Here is a 13,758-nt window from a genome sequence, read left to right as displayed (position 1 = left end):
GACACACACACACACACACACACACACACACACACACACACACACACACACACACACACACACAAACGACGTACTCTGTGTTGAGGAGCCACTTGACCGGTTTGTCAGCGATCTTGTTCTTGCTCATGAGCGACAGGTCCGCGCTGTACAACAGGTCCATGGTGCTGGCAATGCTGGTGCTGCGGCTGCCCATGCTGCTGACACAGCAGGCACAATGGTTAGTTTGAGTCTCAGTGAGAGTTTTTCGGCACTTGCAACACAATCAGGTCATATATGTACCGAAGATTAGATGAGTTACAAGAGATTAACAAACACAAAAAGTTTTTAAAAATTTTTTAGTAAGTGTTTTACAGCATGTGCAACGGAATTAGGTAATATATAAGGCCAAAGATTAGAGTTGTTATTAGAAAGAAGCCAACAAAGAAGAGAAGGAGGGGAGGTAAGGACGATAAGTTAGACGGGAAAGAAGGAGCAAACCACAGCAGATCACCCGGCAACCACCCACCACAATAGTAAGACATTTTTTCTTTTTTTTTTTTTTTAGACGACATCAGTGATATTGGTTCATCATTCATCTATTTCTCTGCTCGGATGCCATAAATAAACAATATTATTGTCCTGTCCATTTTGCCTTCTATGGTCATCATACCACTAGATTCTCTATGCCTCTTGCTCATATTGAAAAAAGAGGAATAATAATATCAAGACTATTTTCACTATTTTCTTTCCTGTGAGAGAACTTTGAATTTTATACACAGACCTCAACCCCTTTTTGCCCTCTATTTTTGCAGAGAATGAAAACAAAATACTCTGGATATTTTGCTCGAGTTGATATGAAGAACATGATGTCATTACACAGAATTTCATCTTGAAGGTATCATAATTTATTGTAGAAGTCTACGTTTATTCTCAACTGTAAAGCAGCCCTTCTACCATTTCATGTATTCTGGTTAGACTCTTTGCCATCGTATGCAAGCAAGAGTAAGTTCAATCCGCTTGTAGGGAGCTTTTCTTCTTCCCACAAAAATGTCCAGTAATTGTGTGCGGGAATATTCATCATGTCCTGGGCCTGAGTTGGCCCTACAAGGGGGTCGAAAACAACCTACCTTTTAATCTTAAATGTTTCAAATGTTAAAAATTGGGGTACCAAACACATGCAATAATAAAAAAGCTGTAGAGAGGAAGAGCCTGAAACAGCGACGCATTCTCTCCTGGTGATTTCCATGCTAGAGCCCGGGCAATTCGGCTGTGAGCAGTGCATACGTCTGTTTAGACTACGTCATTTCGTATAGCTATCTAAGCTATCTAACTGGCAGAGAAAAGAATCACAAAAGCGATCGAACGAGAAATACTTGGGCAAAGAGTGGGTTACCTGACCACGCTGGACCTGGGGAAGCCGTTGTGCTTGTTGGTTGTTACGTCAGCACAGGGCGGGGTGGAGATCTCGTCATAGGAAGACCAGGAGTTGCAGCTCATGGTGGGCGTGTTCAGGAACGCTGACATCTGCAGGGGAGGGGGTGGGGGTGGAGGGGGACATTGATTATTTATAAGAAATATCATTAACGATAGTTGCATTCATATTATAGCGCAAATCCATACTCTTCAGTATGCTCTCAAGCGTAAGATTGCTGTTCAATAGTATGCTCTATGTTCTTTGCAAATATTACGTTATTGCCATAACACAATAGTGTAAGTCATTCTGTTGCTGTTGTTGCTGTTGATGTAGTAGTAGTAGTAGTAGTAGTAGTAGTAGTAGTAGTAGTAGTAGTAGTAGTAGTAGTAGTAGTAGTAGTAGTAGTAGTAGTAGTAGTAGTAGCAGTAGTAGCAGTAGTAGTAGTAGTCGGAAGCCCCCCACCCCCACCCCCTTTCTCTCTCTCTCTCTCTCTCTCTCTCTCTCTCTCTAACTCTCTCTCTCTCTCTCTCTCTCTCTAACTCTCTCTCTCTCTCTCTCTCTCTCTCTCTCTCTCTCTCTCTCTCTCTCTCTCTCTCTCTCTCTCTCTCTCTCTCTCTCTCTCTCTCTCTCTCTCTCTCTCTACTCTCTGTCACCCTTTCTTGATAATTCCGGCCACGCCAAAAACTTGCAAATAAAAGCACAAACAAACAAATACACAAATAAACAACCCTAACTCACCGAGTCCTCCTCCAGCGAGTGCCCGAACTGTGTGCTGAAAGAAGCCGCCGTGTCCTTGAGGAACTGACTCAGCCTCTGGTCCTTGACATCAGAGCTGGTACTCAGACCGCTGAGCCTCCGCCCTGTCGCAGACGTCAGATGCCCCTCCCCTTCATCCGTTCCCTCCCCTGCCTCCTCAGACACAGACGACATGGCGGTGCTGTCAGCGTCCGTGTCAACGTGAACGTTCGTGTAGTCCAATCGCCACTGAGCTTCGGGGTCACGTGACTGCATGTTGTTGTCTTGGATACTGCTGACGTCAGAGTCTTTCCGGCTGAGCAGACGAGAGGCGTCGCCGCCGGAGGAGGAGGAGGAAAAAGTTCTCTTCCGCGAAAGGACAGAAACTGTGGAAGAAGATACTGTAGAGGAGGGGGCGGGGGTCGTGGATGAAGATTGGGGTGTGACGTCACTGGTGATGGAGGCATCGCCTCCCCCGATGCTATCGGCGGCGGGTGTTGGGGCGGTTGACTCGACTGACTGCTTCTCCGGAATGCTCGGGGTCAAATCTTTTCCTGAGCCTGCATCATTTTCGGGAATTATTTCAGTCTGTGGGCGAAATTTGGGTGCGTTGACAGAGGACAGTTTTTTGTAGGTGTTCTTGAAAGACTGAACACGAGCCTCGTGAACACAAGTCTCTTCGTCCGAGTCCCCGTAGAATTTGGTGTCAATGTCCGCGTTGCTAGCAACGCTTTCTGTCTCCGTGACAGTGCTCGGGGTGGTCGCTGTCGTTCTTGAAGAATCCTCCGGACTGAGCATCTCCGATTTGCTGCACAGCTTCGCTTGACAGTCTTTTAATCCTATCTCCTTCACGTCTGTATCACGGGTCGGGGCTTTATGAAGCTCGACGTAAAACTGAGAAAACGTCTCAGACTTCCCAGCAAACCGTCGCGGTCTTCCGCCGACCGGGTTAGAGACGACCCGACGTAGCTTTGTGTGCCCGTTAGGGGCGAGAGGGAGACTGGAGGGTCGTTCGACGCCCGTCCTTTCTTTGCCCAGAGACCCATTTCTGGGGGCGACTAAGCTTTCTGGAACACCAACAGGCCTTGTTGGTGATCTGAGTTTCGTAGGAGATGAGGAAGGTGACTCCACAGAATTATCCTTCACCTTCGCCTCAAACTGAGCTGCAAGAGACCGGACGTTAGCGAGCGTGCTTCTTCGGGAATTTCTGTGGGCGACTGCTCTTTCCACAGGCGTTGTTACAACATCGTCTTCTTGGGACCCATGTTTGTCGCTTAAATACCCGTTAACGCAATGTCCGTTGGGGACAGAAACGTCTCCACCACACGGTGTTGTAGAATTAGAGAAAGAAGTATCCTCCACATCCTTCTCAGGTGATTCGAATTCAGAAGAACGTCCATGTCCCGGCGGAGGGTTGGCGTGACTGCCGTCCTGTGTCGGTGTTTCTAACGACGTGTCTATGGGGGTATCCTCCGAGAAAACGTCGTCGGAACCACACGTTTTGTTCGAATCTTCTGACACACTCCGCCCGTTGGACTCGAGAGACTGGCTCGTCTGCGACCTCTGTCCAGGGACGACGACGACACCAACGTTCTGGTCGTCTGCCGGTGGACTCGAGGTTTTCTCATCAACTTTCAGTGAGTCGCCAAGAGCTGCTTCTTCTTTGTCAGAAAGTACAACATCTGTGGTTGCATTACCTTCGCACTCAGCGGTCTCAGCATTGTCCTCGGTTTGAGACATGCTTGAAATATCGCTGTCGCCGTTGGAATAAAACCTCGACCCCTTATTTATACAACACTCGAGGTTATTTTCCTTTTGAAAGTCATCCCCGGGATCTGAGCTACCAGAGTTTTTCAGCCTGTTCTTCATGTTCTTGATTTGTTCTGAAGTCTGCACGCCATTTAGTTTATCTGACGGTAGGTGTTTGTTGGATGAAGATCTGTCGGAAGAGGAACTGATCTTCTTAGCGTTTTCATTGTCTTTTTTCTCCTTGGCGTTAGGAATGTTATCATCTGTAATAGATGACACCCCACTGTCTTCAGACTTATTTTTTGTTCGACCCTCCTGCATTAAACGAGAAGTTGAGTTTTTGCCACGAGCCAAACCCTGGCCGGAATCTGTTTTCGCAACACTCTGATCACTCCCAGAATCTTTTCTTTTTGGCTCGTCTTTCTCCATATCAGGTCTGTACAAATAATACACGGAGGGGGGCTCTGGCAGGTGGCCGTTACTCACAGACTCGTCCTGACCTTTGCCCTCATCAGAGCTCCGGTCCGCGACGAGTGTGTTGTTCAGGGACGTGGAGTCTGGCGCACACGAGGAGGTGGACGAGAAGCTTCCGGTCTTGGCGTATCCGGAGTCGTTCTGAGACACGGCGCCCGACGTGTGGGACCCACTAACAGCCGATGACATTTTCGTGACGGCCGACGAGTTGTCGTCGGTTTCGGCCAACACATTTGACGTCACCGACACGTCCGTCTTGTTGGAGCCGGTGGACAATTTTTTCTCCACAGAAGCCTTGCCGGCCGAGCCAGAAGAACTTCTGTCAGTCTTTGACTTGACTTTTGAACTGTTGCTAGATGATGAGGTCTTACCATTTTGACCACCTGCCGCTTCCCTCCGCATATTCTGAATATTTCGAGAACCTTCTCGAACGTTTTTAACACCCGCTGGCTTCCCCTGGTCAGAGGAGCTACGGGAGTTATCTCTAACTTTAGCATTGTCTTTTTCCGAACGGTTCCCCGAAGTGAGTTTACCAGCAGGAGGAGCGACACCAGCAGCAGAAGACACTGTGGAAGAGTTGTCCCCTTCCCCGTCACCCCGAGGAGTAAGAGGAGCGGAAGGAGGAAGTAGGCTATTATCACTTGACGTATCACGTGACGTATCCGCAACAAAGCTGTCTCCAACTAGCCTCTGACAGTACAAGTCCTTCACTCGCTTCTCTACTTCAACCAGCCGCGTCAAACTATCAGTGTCCCCCTTGTGTTGGAGGGTCAGCCACGACTGGCTGTCCTCCATGTCCGTGAGACCCACGGCTTCTGTCATGAAGGGGGAGGAGTCGGAGGGCGTCTTGCCCTGGGTGAACACGTCAAAGGTGATGAGAGTTCCCTCCCCTGTCCCCACCCACACGCTGTGGTCTAAGGCCAGGATGGACGTGATGCGCGCGTTGTTGAAGTATGTGTCGTCTTCCTGAAATGCACATATTATATAGTTATGATTGTTGCCGTTGTTGTTGTTTTTGTTGTTGTTGCAGTTGTTGATGTTGTTATTAGTGTTGTTGTTGTTGTTGTTTTTGTTGTTGTTGATGAGTCTTAGTTTTAGTAAAAGTTTTACGGCACCTGCAACACAATAGGGTCATATAAGTGCCGAAGGTTAGAGATGTTACAAGAGAGTGACAAACACAACAATGATGGAGGGGAGCTAAAGACGATAGATGTTTGATAGGAAAGGAGAAGCAAACCACACTACAGCACCCTCCAACCACCCACTGTTATTGTCGTTGCTGTTGCTGTTGTTGTTGTTGTTGTTGTTGTTGTTGTTGTTGTTGTTGTTGTCAATCCAGCCGGCTCTCGCCCCTCTGTCACATGCCATGTAGTGATAAGTGCAGGTTTGCTGTAGTTGCTGTAATGTTCCATAGAGTGTGTTGTCAATGTTTGGTCTCGGAGAGAGAGAAGCGTAGCCCTGATGTCATGTAGGATGTGATTATGTAAATGTCCCAAGCCCCCCCCCTCTCCCCATTCAAAAAAAATTTAGACCATTAAGAAGTCGGGCGTGACGGTGCGTGCTTTTAAAGTCTTTCCTTACTTCTTCACCTCCTCAAACAGTATGAAGAGTTCTAGACAACAGCAGAAAGGTTTCCCAAATATAGCTGTGGTTGTACAGTTTTTACGCTCCGGTTTACACAATATCGAGCCAATCCTAGTATACGGGTGCGAAGCATGGACAATCAATAAACAGCTGGAAAGAACAATTGTTGCGGCCGAGTTGTGGTTCATGAGACGCATGCTACGTATCCCATGGACAGCTAGAAAAACAAATGAAGAAGTCCTGGTTGAAGCAAATTATAGAAAACAACTTATCACGAATATAAGAAAACGACAGGCAAATTTTTTCGGACACACAATGCGGAAAGAAGCATTAGAGAACATTGTAACAACAGGAAAGTTTGATGGAAAGAGAGGTAGAGGCAGACAGAGGGAAAAGATACTGGACAAGATGACAACATGACTGGGAGCAGCAAGAACAACAGACACCATTGCTGCTCCGAAAGACAGATGGAAGTGGAGGTCCATGATCGCCCACGTCAGTCGGCAAGGCACCGGATGATGATGATTACACAATATAGATCATTAAGAAGGCGGACTGCTTATTAGGCTAATTCGGAATGAGAGGGATGAAACATTCCTGCTAAAAGATGGAGATTCTCAATAATATACTTTCCTGACCCCACACAAAAAATCGAACTCATGTCTTATGAGTGTTATACTGGCAAAGAGCCAAATCGTTACATCACAGATGCTGGTCACGATATTTCGTACAGTGCATTCATAAAAACAATTCTGTTATTATATCGACATCACGTAATACAAAAAACAACATCAGTAATGATAATATTACATAGCACGCCGTTACAGCTACTGATTATTACAACGCTGCTCCTTCTTTTTTCAGCTAGGGATATAACTCTTTGCTCAATGTCACATAATCGATATGACCAACGACCACCCAGCTTTCTGAACATAATTTCAGAATCTGACCTCACTAATCAGTCGACAACTGGATAAAAATGAAAATAAGTCAGAGCAAGCAATAATATTTAATTTGTTTCTGCTAGTGCTGCTGCTGCTACGATTATTAAGATGAATGGTAAACGAAAATCAATCATCAGGGTCAACTGACCTTTCTTAAGTTGGGGTAGCGACCTGTCCGAGTATCGTAGAGCATCTTGCAGGACAAACTCATGGGGTCCCAGAGTTCAAGGACACTGGAACCCCTCACGGACAGCCACACGCCAGGAAGTCCGGGGACAAGGGAGAGAACTGTGTCGTACGGGTTAGCGGACACAGTGAACCGGTCCATTGGGTCCAACGTGCTGGGAGAAACATAGGGAGAGGCAATGTCGTTATGATTGTGAAGTTTGTATTATTACGTTGTTTGAGCCTTAATCAAAACACTTTCGATCATTTAGTTGACATTGGGAGAAACACGTACGGGGAAAATGTTATCTGGATTGTGAAGTTTTTAATAAAATGTACGCCCCCTTTAACACAATTTAGATCATCGAGTAGTATACATTACCTATTTCGAGAGCCTAAACAGAATAATACGGTGACAGGGAAAGGTCAGGATAATGTAGCTTTCTTGAAAGCATCCTAGCAAAGGAATGAATGGAGAATCAACGATAATCGGTGTCTGTCGCAGATGCCGCACATGATGATGATAAGTTGCATTGTAATAACAGGTCACTGTCAGCGAGAGTGCTGGGGTACCGATACACAAAGGAAGAAGGTCGTTTGGTTTGAGAGCTTTGCATGCAAATATTTACAAACTCGTCAACACAATTTAGATCATTTATCTAGCAGACATTGAAAGAACCGATCTATAGGGTCAAGTGAACTGGCAGGAGCACACAGAAGGGTAGTGTCTATAGGTTTGTGAATTTTTAAATCAATTGCTTTTTAATGCCATCGCCTTCACAATTTAGATTGGTTCATTGGCATCATAAAACCAGTTCCGCGTGATGATCATATTATATACGACAGAGGGAGAACGCTGTTAGATTTGTTTATTTGCTTGTCTCTTTAGCTTCAACAATTTCAAATCATGAAGCCTCATTAAATTGTTACTTGCTGCCCACTCTGTGACTGTTGCTCTCCAAATGAGTTTGACTTGAGCTACAGGAACTCTCAGGTCGAAGAATTATTGATGAAGTCCTTCAGAGACATTTCCAGAGTATCTTTGTGGCACTTTTGTTGGCTCCAACTTAACATTTCTCTGAGGACAACACATAATAGAATACTGCTTTTGGAGTTCTGAAATCAGGCATTCTTATGACTTTGCCAGGCTAGAAAATTTGGACTCTTTTGATCTTAGACATAACGTGTGTATTTTTTTTTTCCTGAAATAATACACGATTCCAATCATAATTAATGAATCACCTTGCATGAATGATGGACACTGTGTTTCCACAAGAACACCAAAGCTGGTTGCCGAGCAACTGAAGACATGTGACCTGAGACTGCCCAATGGGGAGGTAGAGAAGGTCATAGGATGCACAGCTGGCAGTGATGTTCTGTTTAAAATGAAGATACACACACAAAACAAAACCAAATTTATTGTCAATCCAAATTAAGTAACTGTTACATCAACATGGTTATAACATACCTTATTTTTATTTTTTTGTTTTGAGAAAGTAAAGAACACTTTAATATCTCTCTCCCACCCCCTTCTCTCTCTCTCTCTCTCTCTCTCTCTCTCTCTCTCTCTCTCTCTCTCTCTCTCTCTCTCTCTCTCTCTGTGTCTCTTTCTCTCTCTCTCTCTCTCTCTCTCTCTCTCTCTCTCTCTCTCTCTCTCTCTCTCTCTCTCTCTCTCTCTCTCTCTCTCTCTCTCTCTCTTTCTCCCTCACTCCCTTTCTCTCCCTCTCTTTATATTTTTCTCAATGTCTTTTTGTCTTTTTATTTTCATCTTTTCACAATAAAAACAATCTATAAACTTTTTACTACCACACACCTCAAAGACAGCCACAGTCCCGTCGGCCATGGCGGCAAAGAGCCTGTTGGAGTGGTCTCCCTCCTCGTCCCTGTACACCTGCATACACAGCACGGCGTCGTGCACTCTCTGTTCCCACAACAGCTCTCTGTGGACACATCCACGCAATAACGGATCTTTATGTTTGTTTTTGTAAGAGTTCTTGTTTTAGTTTTAATAGAGATTTTACGGCGCTCGCAACTGCATAAGGGCATATGAGCGCAAGAAGATTATAGATGTTACAAGAGAGTAACAAGCATAAAAAAGAAGAAGGGGGAGATAAGGAAAGAAGGAGCAAACCACATACCAGAGCACCCGCCAACCACCCACTGTAAAAGTTATAAGGCACTTGCAACACAATAAGGTGTTAAAATTGCTGAAGATTAGAGGTGTTACAACGGAGTAACAAACAGTAAAAAATACAACAACAAAGAAACAAAAGAAGGAGCAGAGATACGGACGACAGATGTATTTGATAGGAAAGAAGGAGCAACCACACCAGAACACCCGACAACCACCCTTAACGTCTGTTTAGTGCAGGGAATAATATGAAAGATAGACAGAAAAATACATTGCAGCTTGAGTAAAAAGTACCACATAAACATAATTACAGTTATGTACAAGTAGGTTGGAGAAAAGGCTGGGCGATAACAGAATTACATCTTTGTAAAAATGTAGACACACCTCCAATAACACAGTTAAGATAATTAAGAGGCTCGTTGCTTTATCCTGCCTATAGGGATCAAAACGGGCTGAGAAGGACACAACTTTCCAATAGATAGATACAGTGACTCGATGTGTTTAAGTTATTATTATTATTATTATTATTATTATTATTTTTATTATTATAATAATAATAATAATAATAATAATAATAATAATAATAATAATAATAACGACAAAAGAAATATTTTTTAAAAGATAAAAAACAAGGAGTACGATTTACCTGTTGTTCTGACTGTAAGCATAGACACACCAGTCCAGGGTACCCAACAGAACCATCTCCCCAGGTACAGCGGCGATAGACAACACCCGGGTCTCGAACTGTGGACCACCGAGCACAGCGTCAACAAAAACAGAGTGGTTTTAGCGTTAGTAACAGTGTTACGGCATTTTCAGCACAGTAAGGTCAACAAGGGCTGAAGATTAGAAGTCTTGATAAAGAGTAACATACAAAGAAAAGAAGGACACACACTCACGCACACACACACACACACACGCACAGACATACACACACGCACGCACACACACACACACACACACAAACACACACACACACACACTCAAAGACACACACACACACACACACACACACACATCGCAGAGAGAGAAAGAGAGAAAAAATATGCGTCGGGGAAATATGCGTCGGGGGAGAGGGGTGGGGGAGAGAGAGAGAGAGAGAGAGAGAGAGAGAGAGAGAGAGAGAGAGAGAGAGAGAGAGAGAGAGAGAGAGAGAGAGAGAGAGAGAGAGAGACGCACACACGTAACACCCCTCTTATGCACACAAAAAACCCAAACACACCAAAAATTACATATACCCCTACCTCCCTCCCCACACACAAACATAATACAAAATTATAGCCAACACAAAAAAAGATCCACGCAGAAACAAAAAGGGAAAATGTCGAAAATGTCTACACGTGGGAAAATAATATTTGAGACGTGCTGACAAAATGAGTTACTTCTCTCAGTCCACAAGTTTAGATGTTGGCCAAAAATCGACACTAGGCTCGAATTTGTAGATTTTCTATTGATGCCATATTCTTTAACTTTAATATGCCTTTTAGTAATTCAAACTTATAAATTGTAAAAACTGCACCTATATAAGCGTGATGTATCTATTTCCATAGGTCTCAAATCCTTTGTCAGCACGCCTCACATATTATACTGGAGAAAGTGTTTGAATTTATAAAAATCGGTTACAAGTGACATAATAAAGTACATCCTCTGGAAAACGGGGACAAAAACCTTGTAGTTTCCCTTGCCGGATTTACAAGTTGGTCATTATTGTGTACCCGCAAACATTGTTAATTTGTAAAGTTTAAACATTTTTACATCCCCATCGACAAAATATTGATCTTTTAAGAGGCTGGCTGCTTCAAACCTGACAGTGAGGGCTAACATCATGGGCTGAAAGGGATATACCTGTCTCCCAGAAAAGAGAAATATTCAGCGAGCTATGATCTCGGCGTGAGCATTAATGTGCCGAGACATTTCACATAATTATTTATCTATTTTATACATATATTTTTTAAATTAATTTCTTTTTATTTGTTTATTTATTTATCTATTTCTTCATGTACTTATTTTTTTCATTTATTTATTCATATTTTTCTTGGAGGGGTAGGGTGGTTAATTATACACTTTACTTTTGCCTTTAGCAATGATCTGTTTGCATATTTTACTGGTATTACACTCTAGACTTAGCAACAGTATCGGGTCTCACCACAATCTCTGTGTCTGTCATCGTTTGCTCGTGACAGTCCACGATACAGATCCGGGATAGCGGTGGGGAACCGTACACCACCCACGCCTCACCTGAGGAGTAGAGGAACAAACAATGAACAAACTCTGGATCAAAGAGCGACAGTTGTGATGTTTACGTATAATGTTATTTCGTTTAAGTAAGTGTTTCACTGCATTTGCAACAGAATTAAATATTACAGGTGTCGAAAATTAGAGGTGCTACAAAAGAGTAACAATCACAACAAAGAAGGAGAAGAGATAAAGACGTGAGATAAAGACGATAGATGTTTGATAGGGAAGAAGAGGCAAACCACATCAGAGCACCCGCCAACCACCCACTCGCCTGAGGAATAGGGGGAAAATGAACAAACTCTAGATCAAACAGCCACAGCTGTGGTGCTTATACATAGTCATACTATTTCGTTTCAGTAAACGTTTTACGGCATTTGCAACACAATTAAGTCATACAGGTGTCGACGATTAGACAAAAGAGTTTTTAAAAATATTATTATAAAGTGAGCGAGGAGCGATAAAGACGATAGATGTTTGCTAGGAAAGACGGGGCAAACCACACCGGAGTGCCCGCCAACCACCCACTCGCCTGGGGAGTGAGGCACAAACTCTAGATAAAACAGCCACAACAGTTGTCGTGCTAGGGCATATTTTGTTTTCAAACATAATTTTTTTTAATTCATTAAAAAAAAAACCACTTACAAATAATCCTTCAACACAAAGCTAGAGCAACGAAACCACTACCCCTTGCCCAATTTGCTTCGTTTCCATAGAAGGCTACAATTTCCCCTAATCTGTTTTGTTTCGCACCACGAGTCGCACAAATCAAAATACGTTTACTTCAAATTCATGACAGAAAATATAAAGACGTATTCTAAAATGGTTTCATTACATCCAGAAAAAAATTGCAGCTACATTCTGAAAGTTCACAAAATGCACAACAGTGGAGCTAGCTTATTTATTATTATAACCCCGTCAAAAGGTTAAAGTTCAACAGGCTACTCACCGGGGCGGGTCACGGCGCAGCACTCAAAACCTCGCGGGCTCTCTGGGTCTCCGTCCAGGCTCTGGAACTGACAGACGAAAAGATGGCAGACGCATACGTCAAACAATAGCAGAAGTAGATTTTAGAATGGTTAAAAATACAACTCAAAAGTGAAAAAATAAAAATAAAAACAAAAATTGATAATGTTTTAAATAGCCAGATCACCCTGCACTCTAAATGACCAAAACTGTGGAACCGCCTTAAAACATTAACGCATCCATTCCACTTCCAAAATGGACTCAATTGCGTTGATAGAGGCATATTTAAGCATTACCCAAACAATGGCGCTATTTATGTATTAAGTGATCTCAATTCCATTGATGGGGGCATACAACTTTAATCAAACAATTACTCTATGTCCTTCTTAAATAATGACAATTATATTGATAGGGTCATTTAAAATATGACTAAACAGTCATTGAGCTTTCTTTCTAAACGGCCACGATTGCGTGGATAGAGCATAACATACGAGCGTATTTACATGCATAAAATAAAAATGAATAAGTTTGACACATTTCTCCTCCTGAAAAATTACAGTTGTTTTGATATGAGAGTAACAAAGCATCAAGCAAACAGTCACTCCGTATCCCTCTAAGTGACCATTAAACATACTCAAACGTAACTTTGTTCAGGGAGCATTTCACACAATGACAAAGTATAACAAATAATTATGAATGTCACTCATTTTGCGTCCTGATTTGGGAGTAAGATATCAAGCAAACAGTCAATCCGTGTCCTTCAAAACGATCTTAATTATGTTGAAAGGGTATTGCTCATTGACAAAATATTATAACGAACAATGACTCGGTGCATCCCCTAAACGACCACATTTGTTTCGAGAGTGCAGTAAATCGTTAATTGTAACTATCAAACAGTGACTCCGTACATCTTCTATTAATTGATCACATTTGTTTCGATGGGGCTGTAACACATTTTAAATGTACCAAACAGTGACTCTTGAACGACCACAATGTATCAAACAGCCACCCTAGGCGTCTCCAAAATGACCACGTTGTTTTCGATGGTGCTGTTATACATTTACTTTTTAGCAAAGAGTGACTCAGTGCATCTCCTAAACAATCACATTTGTTTCGATAGTGCTGTAAACCATCTACAATCTTGTTACGATATGGGCGTAAAACCTCTGAGCCAACAATCTCACTCACAGCGTTCTCCCTCTCCTGTAGCGCCAGCCTCTGTAGGTCCCGCCATCTGTACTTCTCCTTGAGCGCATTCAGATAGAAGGTTTGTTTACTCACGATGTCATGGCGACGGGGAAACGGCTTCAGCGTGCGGAATGCAACCTGGGACGAGACAGGGGGGGGGTTGTGAACAAGGGTGGGAAAGGAGGGGGGGAGAG

At 43.3% G+C, this 13,758-nt stretch overlaps 2 protein-coding genes across 2 annotated transcripts in view; both read right to left on the bottom strand.

The window, feature by feature from the left end:
* The window catches only part of LOC106012983 (serine-rich adhesin for platelets), a gene marked incomplete at its 5' end in the record, with an annotated part of 12,244 nt that extends 3,279 nt beyond the window's left edge, over positions 1 to 8,965 (bottom strand). Inside the window, 6 exon segments of the mRNA XM_013087490.2 lie at positions 75 to 194; positions 1,373 to 1,503; positions 2,132 to 5,317; positions 7,028 to 7,220; positions 8,287 to 8,420; positions 8,858 to 8,965. Of these exon segments, the coding sequence (XP_012942944.1) occupies positions 75 to 194; positions 1,373 to 1,503; positions 2,132 to 5,317; positions 7,028 to 7,220; positions 8,287 to 8,420; positions 8,858 to 8,941 (3,848 nt within the window).
* An 852-nt stretch (positions 8,966 to 9,817) lies between these two features.
* Positions 9,818 to 13,758, bottom strand: part of LOC101856533 (TBC1 domain family member 2B) — a gene marked incomplete at its 5' end in the record, with an annotated part of 54,335 nt that continues 50,394 nt past the window's right edge. Inside the window, 4 exon segments of the mRNA XM_013087488.2 lie at positions 9,818 to 9,919; positions 11,322 to 11,413; positions 12,360 to 12,426; positions 13,565 to 13,702. Coding sequence (XP_012942942.2) covers positions 9,818 to 9,919; positions 11,322 to 11,413; positions 12,360 to 12,426; positions 13,565 to 13,702 — 399 coding nt within the window.

Source organism: Aplysia californica, unplaced genomic scaffold (genome assembly GCF_000002075.1).
Source record: "Aplysia californica isolate F4 #8 unplaced genomic scaffold, AplCal3.0 scaffold00593, whole genome shotgun sequence".
In the NCBI taxonomy this organism is placed as follows: Eukaryota; Metazoa; Mollusca; class Gastropoda; order Aplysiida; family Aplysiidae; genus Aplysia; species Aplysia californica.
Note: the sequence above shows the minus strand (reverse complement) of the source record. Positions and strands in the feature narration are given on the sequence as shown.